This window comes from Gekko japonicus, unplaced genomic scaffold (genome assembly GCF_001447785.1).
Source record: "Gekko japonicus isolate JY-2015 unplaced genomic scaffold, Gekko_japonicus_V1.1 scaffold5333, whole genome shotgun sequence".
Classification (NCBI taxonomy): Eukaryota; Metazoa; Chordata; class Lepidosauria; order Squamata; family Gekkonidae; genus Gekko; species Gekko japonicus.
Genome location: NW_015160382.1, coordinates 5,867 through 21,471, shown reverse-complemented (window position 1 = coordinate 21,471; position 15,605 = coordinate 5,867). Strand labels below are relative to the sequence as shown.

General features: G+C 50.2%; 1 protein-coding gene across 1 annotated transcript in view; it reads right to left on the bottom strand.

The window, feature by feature from the left end:
* Positions 1-7,831: 7,831 nt before the first annotated feature.
* USP35 (ubiquitin specific peptidase 35) overlaps positions 7,832-15,605 on the bottom strand; it is a gene marked incomplete at its 5' end in the record, with an annotated part of 12,846 nt that continues 5,072 nt past the window's right edge. The window contains 2 exons of the mRNA XM_015417757.1: positions 7,832-8,002; positions 12,102-13,335. Coding sequence (XP_015273243.1) covers positions 7,832-8,002; positions 12,102-13,335 — 1,405 coding nt within the window. The remainder of the gene's footprint in view (positions 8,003-12,101; positions 13,336-15,605) is intronic.

The window sequence follows — 15,605 nt, the reverse complement described above, 5'->3', positions numbered from 1 at the left end:
GAATAGTTCCATAGAGAAGGAACAAAATGAGTAAAATCTTACTCCTCCATCACTAGAAACAGCTATACTGGTTGCACAGCCTGGATTATTGGATGGGGGCTGTACCCACATATCAACCCCACTGCAAGCTTGCTGGCTTCCCTCTGGGGACAGGCTCCTGTGGTTTCCCCATTGCTGCTGCGGCTGCTGATACAGCACAGAGGCCACAGGGCTTCTGCAGCGCAGGTTTCCCCGTCTCCCAGCAGCAGCTTTTCCCTCCCCTGTCACTGGGGGGCTTTTTAAAAAATCAGCAGTTTACTATCATATCACTATAACATTGTAACCAGGGGTCATTTCGTAGAAAAAGAGGTGCAGGAGCTCATTAGCATAGCTCATTAGCATAACTCATTTGCATATGCCATACCCCCTGACATCACCGGAAGTGTGTCAGAGGACAACACCCACCGCTCAGGCTCCACTGGACTGATTTGGATTGCTAGCTATTGGGGGGGGGGAAACACACAGATCTGCCCTCACAGAGGAGGGAGAGCTTGTACCTGAAGGCGGGCTGGGGGGGCTCTGCAACTTACCTGGCTGCTTCTTGCTCCTCGTGGCCCAACTGAGGGCTGCTGGGAGCAGGGGGTGGGGCTTGTTGCATGTGCCCGCCCCCTGGGCTCCTTACTGCTGGAGCTCTGCTCCTGTGCGCTCCCGCAGGAAATGACCACTGCTGATTAGGATGTTATAAGAAGACACAATGCACTTTATGAAATGTTAATTATAAACAGAACACATTAATTTACAAAAGTGTCTTGCAGTGTATCTTTATTCGTTACCTGAGCTTCCCTGTATGGGGCCTGGAGATCTCCTGGAACTGACCTCCAGACTTACCTCCTTACCTTACCTTACCTTCCGTCTTGCAGAAGGGGGAAGGGGGGCTAGATAGGGTTGCCAACTCCAGTGGGGTATATCGCCATATGGCCCATGCCGTATGGAGAATTTGGGTTACTGGGGGTTAATCTGTGGATTGATGTTTGGAGCAACATCGGCTGTACAGCAACTTCGTGGAGGGATGACAGGCATTCTGCCCGTCCTCCAGTCTTGGAATCTACCATCAAAGTGACATTTCCCCCTGCATCCCCACCTCGTCATCCCGTTGTGCAGATTCCAGTTTAAGAAGGAGCAGCATGCGTGAGCTAGAGTCACTTCTGACACCAGCCGTGCACAACGGCATCCCAGCCGCCAATGTTAAAAAGCAATCGAGAAAGGGTGCGGCTTGTCTTGATGAATCAAACGCTGTTAAAGAAACCGCTCACTGGGAAAGCGGAGGGATGCAAGAAGGGCAGACCTAAGTCTGAGAATTTAGCCCTGCGCCAGTGTGAAGGTCCATCACCATTCTCACACAACAGGGAAAAGGTATCTCGCACTTTGGTGACTGATCCTCCCATCAGGAGAGGAACGGATGAGTGTTGGGGAAGAGACGTCAAGTGAGACGGAAATTCTACTACTACCTGCGAGAGGGATGCGATCCCAAACTTGGTCTGTTACAGAGCAGAACTGAAACCAAAACTTTGCCTACATTAAAGGAAAAAATAATATATGTAAGGTGTCCTCCTAATTCTCTATTTGAAAAATCTGAAGTGTACTTGTTTTGGGAGGGAGGGGGAATCTATTACTGAAGTTTGCAATTAAAAATTGGGAACCAAAACTCCGGGCATTGAAGATATGCAGCTGCAGGCGTCGGCAAGGGCTCCACTTCCTCTGCGTTTCTTTTAAACAGCTTTTTCTCTCTTCTTCTTCTTCTTCTTTTGTTGTTGCAAATTTAGCTACCAGGACTGCTTTAGCAAGGAGTAGGGATGGGCATGAACTGCATTTTTGTGGTTCCTGGCTAAACCACGAACTGAACCGAGAACCTATACAAACCAGGAGGTTGGTTCGCGAACCAAACTGGTTCATGTGGGTTCCTGACCCCTGCTCCCTGCTGCTTTTCACAGGGAGCATAGAGCAGGGCGTTTAAATAAACATCCACAAACTGTGTTAAAAGTTCGTGGAAGTTTGTGGCTGGGCTGCAGTTCGCAAATTTCAATTCACAAACCACGAACTGCCCGAAATTCGTTACAGAGGTTCGTGAGCCAGTTCGTGCCCATCCCTAGCAAGGAGGATGCAGGGAGGCAAACTTAACATTTTCCTCCTCTGGTTGTTTTATCGGAACAAGTCACCCCTAACCTGTTTTTCCCACTACTGGTGGGAAAAAAATAATCGGGGCACCGGCAAGTTATCCCCAATTAAGGTTGCCAGGTCCCTCCTGCTTTGCGGGGAGGGCAGGGTATAAATGAGACAAATAAGTAAATAATGATGAAGTAGCGTTGCCAGATCCAGGCTAGGGAACTGGAGAGTTAGGGGTGCAGCTGGGGAAGACAAGGACCCCAGTGGATTACAGTGCCATAGAGTCCACCCTCCAAAGCATCCATGTTCTCCTGGGGAACTGATCTCTGTGGTCTGGAGCTGACCTGTAATTCCAGGGAATCCCCAGGTCCCACCTGGAGGCTGGCATCCCTGCCCCCAGTAGGGATTAAAGCCACTCACCCACACACACACACCCCTGCTTGGCTATTGTGTGAATCAGAATTTTATCTTCCAATTCCAGAAATCAGGGCTTTTTTTGTAGATAAAGCCCAGCAGGAACTCATTAGCATATTAGGCCACACCCAACAACAGAAACCCATTAGCATATTAGGCCACACCCCTGACAGCACAGCTCATTGGCATATTAGGCCACACCCCCATGTTACCAGAAGTGTGGTCATCCAGCGACACCCACCTTTTGCTTCTTATTCTGTTTACCTTGTTTGTTGTCAAAACCCAGGGCTTTTTTTGTAGCAGGAACCCATTTGCATGTTAGGCCACACACCCCTAATGTAGCCAATCCTAATGAGTTTCTGCTCTTGGGTGTGGCCTATTATGCTAATGAGTTTCTGCTGGGCGTGGCCAACTTCGAAGCCAGCCGGAACTCCGTTCCTGTGTGTTCCTGCCCAAAACTAGCCCTGGACATTTGGACTGCAAGACAATCGACGTTGAGTTGAAAAATGGGAGAAGGGGAATGGTTCTCTGGCATTCTAGTTTTAGTATTCTGAGGTTTGCGAGGGACCTTGTAGAAATGGGCGAATGCCACCGAGAATAATAATAACCCCTGCCTCGCTTTTCCTACGCCAACATAACCCTTAATCCAACACAATCCTCCTGCAGGACTTCCCGTCTCATGCCACTGTATGCCATTAAAACTGCCATTGGTGGGGTGGGAGACCCATAGCCAAGTGCCACTGTCGCATGCCCCTTGTTTGACTAGACCGGGGGTCCCCCAACCTTTTTCAGCCTGCAGGCACCTTTGGAATTCTGACCGCATGGTTGGGCGCAGCCGCAAAATGGCTGCCACAAAGGGCGGAGCCAGCCACAAGATGGCTGCCGCTGTTTGCCTTCGGTCACACAGTGAAGACCCTTCTGCTGTGGTGGTAGCCACTCCCACAGCAATATTTTTAAAAATCTGCACAGCCCATCAGATCTCCAGTGGCCGATCAGAAGTCTTGGTAGGCAAGAGCCCCACCGGGCCCGCTTTCTAAAAGATGTTGATGATTTTGGATTCATACCCTGCCCTTCACTCGGAGTCTCAGAGCGGCTTACAAACTCCTTTCCCTTCCCCTCCCCACAACAGACACTCTGTGAGGTAGGTGGGGCTGAGAGAGCTCTTGACAGAACTGTCCTTGAGAGAACAGCTGTGACAGAACTATGGCTTGCCCAAGGTCATCCAGCAGCTGCAAGTGGAGGAGTGGGGAATCAAACCTGGTTCTCCCAGATTAGAGTCTGCACAGTTAACCACTACACCAAACTGGCCACTACACCTGGCAGGTAAGGTGTCCCCTGGTCTAGACTTACCAGAGAAGGAAGAAAACAGGCCGACGGTTCCTCTAAGCCAGCGTTCTGTCTCTCGCAGTAGCCAACTTAGACGCCTCAGGGAAGCCCGCAAGCAGGACAGGAAAGGGAACAGCTTTCCCCCTCCGCGCTGTTGTACCTCAACGCAAGTAATGCTCAGAGGTTCTGTTTCACCGTAACAAATCCCAGCCTTTGATAGTCTTATTCCCAGGACTGTTGTTTTTAAGGTCTGTCACATCTTGGTGCCAGTTGAAGGTTTGTTTGTTTTTTAACTCCATGATCCATCGCATCCACTAAAAGGAGATGGAGCTTTATCGGGTGGCTAGTTGTGAATTGTCACTACACAACCGACCGGCCCTCGAAGATGCGCCAAAACAGAAACGAAAGGGCTATTTATGGATATGGCGGTCTTGCGGATACACAACAGATTCAGCTGTTCGGAAACCAGGGTTCCACGTAACAGAAAGACACTACTGTGGTTTCAAACATTCGGGACCGTTTGATAAATGACGTGAGAGATGACGTGTGGCCGGGAGCCGAGACGTGACGGGCGTTTCATCCAAACGACAATATCGTTGTGTTGATATCTTGATATAAGTGTTCTAAGCTGTGTGGCTTTTGTGGAGTGAGGGGGAAAGAAAGGGTATGTGTATTTCATAAAGATTTTTTTTTTTTAGGAGAAAAATACTCTGGTGGTGTTTTTTTAAAAAAATGTACAGTATGTATTGTGGTGTCACTGTTTGCGCTGGTTATTAATTTTCCTAGTCACTGTGGGTTGCTAATTCCTTAAATTATTAATTTATTCTTTGTGAAGTTTTTAAAAAAAAAAAAAAATTATTTGACACACTTATCCTGTAAAACTGATCTCGTGCTTAACTTAGATAATACCTTCGTTTTGCAGTTAATAAATGTGATAACATGCCTGAAAACTGAGTCCCCAAATCTGTGTTTTTAACCACCACAATTCCGGGGGGTGGGGGTGAGTTGCCAAGTGATCAAAACAGATAGTAAACTTTACTTAAGTAAAGTTGCCATCTCTGGGTTGGGAAATCCCTGGAGATTTGGGGGGTGGAGCCTGCGGAAGGGCGGGGTTTGGAGAGAGGAGGGGCCTCGGGATACAATGCCATTGCGTCCACCCTCCAAAACATCCGTTTTCTCTAGGAGAACTAATTCTGGTTGAATGGAGATAGATTGTAATAGTGGGAGAACTCCAGGTGCTACCTGGAGGTTGGCAACCTATCTCCAAAAAGGAATCCCTGTGGACCTCAAACAGAACCCCGTGTCCTCCCTTGGCACTGTGGAAACTGCACCCAGGAATTATGGGAAATGGGAGGTCCAGTGTACTTCAAGAACACAAGCAACTTATTCTGTACAGGAGGGAGGTTGGAGGGAAGAGGAAATGGGCATAAAGAAATCCCTGCCACTTCCCATCATGCTCTGGGGTTTTGTTCATATGCACCCAATGACCCCATCAGAGGGAGGGTGGGGTCCTGTGGTAGGGTGGCCACCTCCACGATGGGAATAAATAGAAGAAGAGAAGAGAGAGAAGAGATTGGATTTATACCCCGCCCTTCACTACCCAAGTACAGTGGGAGGGCTTCTAATGTCCTGGCCCCACTGGTGGACCTCCTGATGGCACTGGTATTTCTGGCCACTGTGTGACACAGAGTGTTGGACTGGATGGGCCTTTGGCCTGATCCAACATTGGCGTCTCTTATGTTCTTATGTTCCAGGGAGTCTCAGACCGGCTTACAAACTCCTCTCCCTTCCCCTCCCCACAACAGACACCCTGTCAGGTAGGTGGGGCTGAGAGAGCGCTGACAGAAACTGCTCTTTTTTCAAGAACAGCTCTTATCAGAACCATGGCTTGCCCAAGGTCATTCAGCCAGGTGCAAGTGGAGGAGTGGGGAATCAAACCCGGTTGTCCCAGATTAGAATCTGTGCACTTAACCACTACACCAAACTGGCTCTCAATAAGTAATAAGGGCAGGCCTTACACTAAGTCAGAACTTTGGACCTTGTACCTACTCTGGAAGAAGAGGAGGAGAAGACTGGATTCATACCCCGCCCTTCACTACCCAAAGGAGTCTCAGAGCAGTTTGCAATACCCCTTTCCCTTCCCCTCCCCACAACAGACACCCTGTGAGGTAGGTGGGGGCTTGATAGAGCTCTGAGAGAAACTGCTCGGAGAGAACAGCTCTGAGAGAACTTGTGACTGACCCAAGGTTGCACCAGCAGCTGCACACTAGTATCTCGGGCAGAGAAAAACCTTTTTAATCCGAGATGGTGGGGATTGTATTTGGGACTATGCGCATGAAAAGTGTGACCTCTGTTACTGAGCCAAGGCCCCTCCTTTCTCGATGCAAAGGTTTGGTAAGTGACTTTCGCTTGACAGACAATAAACCAACAAGAGCGAGAAGAGAAAAACCACCACAGAATCGCTACGGAGGCCAAAATCCCTTCAGCTTTGGCATAGGATATATTAGTTTATTTCATTGTACAGAAACTTAAAATAATTCGATTTCGGGCAATCAGTGAGCTGAGCTCTATAGCTGGGATTCCCCCGGAGCTAAAAATTTCCTGGGTTACGGCCATGGGTGTTTGACGATTAGCTAGATACACATAATATTGTCGGCTTCTGCCACTGTAAACTTCAGACAAATGGCACGACCCATACACTGAAAAGAGGGTTGGGGGTACATCATTCCAGCTAAGGGAGTCATCTCTGGTGTTGCTGTTCCTTTAAAAAAATTCCCCACGGAGAACAGATAGGTCAGGACCAGCCTTAACGTGAAGCAACCCCAGGTGACCATCTAGGGCAGCACTGGGGTAGACAGCGGCTCTTTGCTGTAGCAGCCAACAGGCATAAATTCATCCTTCCCAGAAGAGGGAAGCATAGCTAGGGAAAGGGAGGAGAGGATAGAGAAGGTCTCTGTGATGGTCCACATCTCAGGGCCAGGCAGAGGCTTGCCAGGGGCCCACTTATGGCGGGCAAACTTCCCAGCAATTTTGGCCGCTGCCCACCGACGGCTGGTCGGTGGGCAGAAATGGGCCGGCCAAACGGGGGGGGCGGTGCTCGTTGTCCCTGTTTGATGATGTCATTTCTGATGAGACGTGGAAGAGCCAGCATCGTGCCTGGGCAACATTCTAGCGCTTGCCCCCAAACTCTATGGTTTCCACGGAATTCAGGGGTGAGTGCTAGAGCATCGCGCTAGTTGTTCCGGGTCATGCGGCATTGACATGGCTGCACAGGGACGAAGATCGCACCCATGCCCCGAGGTAAGTGACAGCCTCCCTCCGTCTGGCAACCCAAGCCAGGCAGGATACGTGAAGAAGGGTCCCTCAGATCCAAGAGCCGATGGGCTAAAGGGGATATCACCGAAATACTGCATCTTAGCGCCGAAGCTACCCAAGGCCAGCCTGTGATCCTCACAGTTAACTACCCGGCCTACTGAAAACGACATTTTAGACAGCATCTTCCTGATCTGGAAAAGTATCACAACAGAATTTGGTGTCGGAGAAACGCGGGGAAGTTTCCTTGAGTCACCGACCAAGTTCATCTCTTGCAGCCTTTTGCGGACGACGGGAAATAGGCCCCTGTGGCGAGGTCACAATGTGGAATTCAGGGAAGCAGAAATGTCCCTTGTAGCATATTTCGCACTGTTCACTGAACTGTGCTATGTCTTCCGCTCCTGCAAACCTGGGAACTGTAATTTGGGTCCGCGGGGAGCTGAGGATCCTCCTCATCTCCTCTCAGAAACTACAGTTCCCAGAATTCCATGCAGGGGGTGGGGCTGACATGTAAACCACTTCACCTGTGTGATGCTCTCTGGCCACCTACGATCAGGAACACAGGGCCAAAGGGCGGCCTCCAGAGGACCCCTTTGCTACGCGGTTACGGAGTTCTCGTGTTGGCAAAACGGCGCCATTAAAAGACAAGTCCGTGGAAGGAGCTCGGTCCACCTCCTCCGGCAGCGTGACCGCACCCCCCTGAAGAGTCATCTTCATCATTATCCCCTTCAAAGTCTTTCCACCACAGGGGGGATTTGGGTAGCGCTGAAATGTAGGCCGTTCTGCTCCGCGCTTCTTTCTCCTGCTCCTGTGAAGACATAAGAACACAAGAAGAGCCGTGCTGGATCAGACCAGTGAGGGTCCGTCCAGTCCAGCATCCTGCCTCTCGCAGTGGCCAGCCAGTTCCTCTGGATGGTCAACAACAGGGCAGAGAGGCCGAGGCCTTCCCCTGAAGTTGCCTCCTGGCTCTGGATATCCATTGTGCCTATCCATCATGACTAGTAGCCATTGATAGCCCTGTCCTCCATGAATCTGTCCTCTCCCCTTTTATAGCCTTCCAAATTAGTGGCCATCACCACATCCTGTGTCAGCGAGTTCTACCATTAAACTATGCACTGTGTGAAGAAGGACTTAAAAACATAAGAAAGGTCCTGCAGGATCAGACCAGTGGTTCATCCAACATCCTGTCCCACACAGTGGCCAACCAGTTCCTCTGGAGGGCCAACAACAGGGCAGAGAGACCAAGGCCTTCCCCGATAAGAACACAAGAAGAGCCCTGCTGGATCAGACCAGTGAGGGTCCATCTAGTCCAGCCTCCTGTCTCACACAGGGGCCAACCTCTGGAGGGCCAACAACAGGGCAGAGAGGCCGAGGCCTTCCCCTGATAAGAACCTCAGAAGATCCCTGCTGGATCAGACCAGTGAGGGTCCATCTAGTCCAGCCTCCTGTCTCACACAGGGGCCAACCTCTGGAGGGCCAACAACAGGGCAGAGAGGCCGAGGCCTTCCCCTGATAAGAACCTCAGAAGATCCCTGCTGGATCAGACCAGTGAGGGTCCATCTAGTCCAGCCTCCTGTCTCACACAGGGGCCAACCTCTGGAGGGCCAACAACAGGGCAGAGAGGCCGAGGCCTTCCCCTGATAAGAACCTCAGAAGATCCCTGCTGGATCAGACCAGTGAGGGTCCATCTAGTCCAGCCTCCTGTCTCACACAGTGGCCAACCAGTTCCCCTGGAGGTCCAACAACAGGGCAGAGAGGCCGAGGCCTTGCCCGAGAAGAACCTCAGAAGATCCCTGCTGGATTAGACCAGTGAGGGTCCATCCATTGCCTTTCCCTAGTGTGTTTTTTAATATTTTTTATCAGGGGTCGTTTCGTAGAAAAAGAGCTAGGGGAACTCATTAGCATAACTCATTAGCATATGCCACACCCCCTGACATCACCGGAAGTGTGTCATAAGGCCACACACCCCCTCTTCTCCTGCCTCCTCCTGGCTGAATAAGGGCCGGAAGCGGGGCGGCCGGAAGCAGGGGGTGGGGCTTCGTCATGTGCCCCGCCCCCCGTACCTCACCCGGGGGAACTGCGATCCCCCGCGATCCCCCCTGAAATGACCTCTGTTTTTTATATTTGAATGGTCATACTTTAATTTTCACTGGATATAGGGGCTGCTTTCACTCTTCACACTGTGCTTTTTGCACTCTACATATTAATATTGGGTTTGCACACGATCCAGTACATACCCTTTTCTTTTGTGTGGCCTCTGATACTTTGGTTTCTGACAGAGGTCCCCCCCCCCCCGTTTTTTTTTTGCTTTTTCTCCCTTCCTCTGACGCTGCCTACTGACTCTGGGATGGAGAGGATTAGTGCTTCTGAATGTGGAGGTTCCCCTCAGTCACCATGGCTAGTATGACAGACTTGTCCTCCATGAATCTGTCTAGTCACCCTTTAAAGATGTTTATTCCTGTGGCCATCACAACATCCTCTGGCAGTGAATGCCACATTTTAGCCCCACTCTGTGTAAAGTAGTATTTCCTTTTGTCCATCCTGAACCTACTGCCCATCAGCTTCATTGGATGCCTTCACGTTCTAGTGTCTGGGGAGAGGGAGAAAGTTTCCCCTTTGTCTCTCTCCACCGCATGCATAATTTTATAAACCTCTATCGCGTCCTCCCTCAGTCGTCTCCTCTCTAAACTACAAAGCCCCGGACTCTTCAGCCTTTCGTCGTAGGGAAGTGGCTCCGACCCTCTTGTCATCTTGGTTGCCCTCCAAGAACTCCTCTAAGGGCCTTCATCTCAAGTTAGGCTGTGGTCACACCGTCATTTTGATCGGGTTTCACCGCTGTTCCCTCTCACATTTAAAATTGCTGATCAGACGCCCACATCCGGCTCCCGCACCAAAGTGGGCTCACTTGCACGATCCTCCCGGTTCCCTAGCGAGTTTTCCGACACCGGGGAAATCAAGGACTTTCCAGGTACTTGCGCTTTGAACCCACGATTTGCCTATCTGGACAGCCCTCTCACACAACGATTGCGATTAGGTCGTCTGAACGTTCTTCTTCCGGTATGTTTTTTGTTGTTGTTGTTGCAACTTTCACCATTGTGTGCACCCCACTATGGGGTCAGGAAGCAATCCTGGAAGGTTTTTTTTGTCATCTTGGATGGGCCATTGGCCTGATCCAACATAGGCTCCTCTTGTGTTCTTATGACCTCCAGGGTCATCTAGTCCGACTCCCTGCACAAGGCAGGAAATTCACAAATACCTCCCCCTCCACACCCCCAGTGACCCCTGATCCACACCCAGAAGATGACCAAAAAGCCCAAAAAAACCCTCCAGGATCTCCAGCCAAACTGGCCTGGAGGAAAATTGCTTCCTGACCCCAAAATGGCGATCGGCATTTCCCTGGACGTGTAAGAAAGGGCCACGAGAACTAAGCCCTGAGGCAACCCTTCCTGCCCTCCCTCTCATGATCTGCCTAAGGTCGAAGAATCCACATTGCTGTCAGACGGCCACCTAGCCTCTGTTTGAACACCTCCAAAGAAGGAGAGCCCACCACCTCCTGAGGAAGCCTGTTCTACAGGAGAGTCCACCACCTCCTGAGGAAGCCTGTTCCACTGAGGAACCACTCTGTCAGGAAGTTCTTCCTAATCTTTAGCCGAAAACTCTTCTGATTTAAGTTCAACCCGTCGGTTCTGGTCCGACCTTCTGGGGCCACAGAAAACAACTCCACACCATCTTTTAGGTAGTTGTGAATCTCCTGCCTTGTGCAGGGGGTTGGACTAGATGACCCTGGAGGTCCCCTTCCAACTCTATGATTCTGTGATTCTATTCTATGATTCTACGTGAAGCAGTGCATGGTTGCAAGCTGCGTTGGGAAGGCCCTTCCTGCCCTCCCTTCTCGTGAGCTGCCCAAGTTCACAGAATCAGCACTGCTGTTCAGATGGCCATTGAGTCATCATCACAGGCAAAGTATTAAAAGAGCAAAAGAGCATCACAATCAGTACAGGTCAGGGGTCACCAACCTTTTTGAGCCTGCGGGCACCTCTGGAATTCCGACACAGGGCGGTGGGTGCAATCACAAAATGGCTGACATGGGGGGTGGAGCCAGTTACAAAATGGCTGTCGCAAGAGGCGGAGGCAGCCTCAAAAGGTCAGGAAGCAAGGTGATATAGAACTCCAATAGTGCACCGTTTCAGGCAGAGGTACTGTTTAACAGCATGTCTTTTAATCTATGGTCGGGGACCGGCCTACCTGAGGGACCGCTTTTCCCCGTATGTTCCCCAGAGAGCACTGAGATCAGGATCCCAAAACCGCCTGGACCTCCCTGGCCCTAAGGAAGTCAGGTTGATGGTAACCAGGATGAGGGCTTTTTCGTTTGTAGCTCTGTCCTACTGGAATGAGCTCCCTGCCAAGATCAGGGCCCTGCGGGACATGTCACAGTTCGGCAGGGCCGTGAAAACAGAACTTTTCAGGCAGGCGTTCCGATAGGAGCGACGTTTTACCAGCTGCGCCCTGTAGTGAACTCCGATCCTATACGATCTAATGCAGTGGTACTGCCGAATGTGTCCTTAAATTGCACCTTACTTCTATCACCATCTAATGAATGTTTTAATGAATGTTTTATATTGATTGCTGTGTTTTCATTGATGTTTTATAATCTATTATGAATGTATACTGCTTGTCAGTTCTTGGAAGCCGCCCTGAGCCTGCCTTGTGGGGAGGGCGGGGTAAAAGTGAAATAAATAAATAAATAAATCTACACAGCCAATCAGAAGCCCTGCTGGGCAAAAGCCCCATCTAGCCCCGCCCACTTTCTAAAAGCAATTGGTGGGCACCAGGAAAGGCGTTGGCAGGCGCCATGGTGCCCGTGGGCACTACGTTGGGGACCCCCTGCCGTAGCTAATGAACGTTACCTGCAAGTATAGGATGCTATCCTTAGCAATGGCTTCCATCAGGTCTTTATTGGGAGAGGACAAGTCTCCGTTTACCCAACCGGCCTCGGCGGCAGTCTCCTGCCCTGTGTTTCTTGGCTTCGTCATCCTCTGTCGATAGAACAGCAGGTAGGCCGTGTCCTTGGGGAAGAAAGAAGTCACATTGCTCACTGACTCGAAAGACGAAAACGATACCCTGGTGTCGTTGAAAAGGTACCATTGGATCGCAACGTCCAGCGGCTTTTCTGAGGGGGCCTTCCACGAGGCGCTCTTCGGGTCGCTTCCCACAGGGGCATCTTCACACTCCCTGGCGTAACAGTAGTAATGGCCGCTCTCTGAGGATACTCCGGAATGTACCACCACGCTGCAGAGGTCGTACACTACGGACGCAAAGCCCTCACATGGCGCAGCGGGCCCAGTGCCCCTTGCCGGGCTGGGGTCGCTCAGTTCCTGGGTGGATGTCAGGACAGGTAGCTTCAACACCAACGGGACCGAGACGTTGTCGAGGATCTTCTTTCTCCTCATGGCTCTCAGGTCGAAGGAGAACCTCAGCAGGGTGAGGATGAGGTAGTGAGGCCCTTCGGTAAGTTCCGCCAGCTTCTCCGCGTCCTGAAGGGAGGCGCAGTTCTCACAGTGATACCGGTTTTCTGCCGTCAGTGTCTCGGGCGATAAGAAATAATTTATCAAGTCAGGGACGGATCTGGAGGCCCCCGTGCCGCACCCTTGCTTCCATGAGGAGAGCACCGCGTCTTTGTCAGACTTCGCGCCAACCGTGTCCCTCTCAGACCTGAAAAGGAGAGATGTCTCTTGCCCTTCTGGTCTCAGAGTCTCAACCGGCAACATTTTGGAGGGATTTTCGCCAGATGCGTGATGCTTCCCTGATCTCCTTGGCAAATCAATCGCCACCGTGGGAGCTTCGGCACTGGGCTGAAGTGATTGTGGGCCCATTTCTTCTACAGGCAAAACCGAGGTACCGTTGGGTATAGGCACGTGCTTATCTGCTGGCGGGAAAGCCAGTGAGAGATCCGTGAAGGCTTCCTCTCTTGAAGAGACTTTTAGGCACTTCAGACAACGGATTTTCGTCGTGATTTTGCCACCGAACATTTTTTCAACCAGAGTCTTGTTCGTGGAGCGCCGTTGGTCGGCTTGAGGTATCCAGGTGGACTCTTTGAGCTTCTGGTAAATTCTTCTTCCTGTTCTCTCTTCTTCGTGTAACCTTTTTTGGGGGGAAAGAATAAAATGGATCATACTGAGGAAATTCACTCCACCCCCCAAAAAAATACTACAAAACCGGTGTTGCTTAGCGACTACCATGTCCAATTAAGGCCCAATTCGAAGCTCGGTTCAAATCCCAGCGTCCCAAGAAGCAGACTGAGCAAACTCGTCGAGAAGATAAAATGGGAAAAGTGTAGTGAGGGGCTCAGTGGTAGAGCATCTCCTGGCATGCAGAAGGTCCCAGGTTCAATCCCCGGCAGCTCCAGTTAAAAGGACCAGGCAGTAGGCGATGAGAAAGACTTCTGCCTGAGACCTTGGAGAGCCTCTGCCAGTCTGACTAGACAATATGGACCTTTATGGACTAAGAAGAAGAGATTGGATTTATACCCCGCCCTTCACTACCCAAAGGTGTCTCAGAGCGGCTTACAAACTCCTTTCCCTTCCCCTCCCCACAACAGACACCCTGTGAGGTAGGTGGGGCTGAGAGAGCTCTTTCCAGAACCGTCCTTGAGAGAACAGCTCGTCAGAACTACGGCTTGCCCAAGGCCATCTAGCCAGGTGCAAGTGGAGGAGTAGGGAATCAAACCCGGTTCTCCCAGATTAGAGTCCGCGCACTTAACCACTACACCAAACTGGGTGTAATTCAGTACAAGGCAGATTCATGTGTTCATGTATACCTCTCTGAGCTTCTTCAGGAGAGAGTTGGGAAAAGGGCATGAGAAAGAGATTCTTCAGTGACTAAACTGAAATGTTACTTCACACACATAGCTGCCATTGAAAACAGCAACTGTGCATCAGTTTCTGCTCTTCCTCTTGCATGGTCTTGAAGAAATCACCCATGTCCATACAGCACAACACTGCATGTTTCTCTACATTTGTTCCACATATCAGTGAGTGTTGCTGGCTGGAAAACATACCATGCTGTGCCGTCAGGTTGCAAGGAAGTTCTAGTAAACAATACAAAAAGAACTGGGCAAAAGTGGACACACAAGGATGCCATTTTCAGCAGTAGCCGCATGCCGTAATATCCAGCCCGAGTCACCATCAGGGAGGAAAGACCAGTTATCACCGTACCTTTTTTCTGTGCAGAAACTTTTAGGTGATCCAAAAGAGTGGATTTTAAACAAAACAAAAAAATCCTGATTTCTATTTAAGTACCCATTGTAGAATATTCTGGTCTATTTCCACTTCATGGAGAACTTTTCCCTCAAATGGAAATGGCATAGTGGTGAAATGCTTCAGAATTTTGAAGGGAGGTTCCAAGAAATGATCGATTCCCCATGGGGAATGACTGAGGATTGTTGTATCTGAATATACTTTGTGGATGCTTACATATATCTTTGAAATGTTGAATCCAGCATGATTCTTGAAAAAAAATATTGAAACGGACTTATAACCGGGGGGTCCATCGAGTCAGCTGGCCGAGACACCACCGCATCCTTACAGTTCAAGGACTTTTTTGAATTTATTATTACAAATTGTTTTTTTGGAGAAAAACTGCCTGTGAATTTCTACCTGTGATTTAACTTTACCTGTGAATTTCTACCTGTTCATTTATTGTGTCATAGGAAAATTTGTTCTGGGTACTATACATGTCATATCTGTATAATTTATTAAATCACTGATTTTTGGTGTTTCAATTTGGGCACATGCTTTTTCTTCTTCTTGCTTTCATTTTGTTGACAGTTTCTGGAGGCAGAGATATGGAGCCAGAAATGTGATAATCTGAGGCAGTCCGCTGAAAGTTATTTACATATCTTAAATAAACGTACAGGAATTCACTTATTAATAGGCTTGCCAAGTCCCCCCGGGGGGCGGGGAAACCCCCGCTCTAGAGGCCCATTCCCCGCCGCAGCCGGATCGGGCCCCGGGGGGAACTCCACCCCGACGTGCACATCACCAGGAACTCTATGGTTTTCCCTCAGATGGTCGTGGCCCCGCCCCCAGCGTGCCCAGCGTCGTCACGTCACTTCCTGGTGATGTGGATGCGGCGCGCACTCCGGGATCGACCCGGGAGTTCCCCGCTCCGGAACAAGGTGAGACTTGGCAACCCTACTTATTAAGTGCCTCTTTATGTAACCCTTTATATTTATTTTATTTATATTTTATTAGTCAAATTTATATCCCGCCCTCCCCCGTAGGGCTCAGGGCGGCTTACAAGGCAAGAGAGCATATGTGGTTCGCCCCTCCTCTTTTATCCTAACAACAACCCAACGAGGTAGGATGGCGTGAGGGAGAGTGACCGGTGCAGTCGCCCCAGGTGAGTGGGAT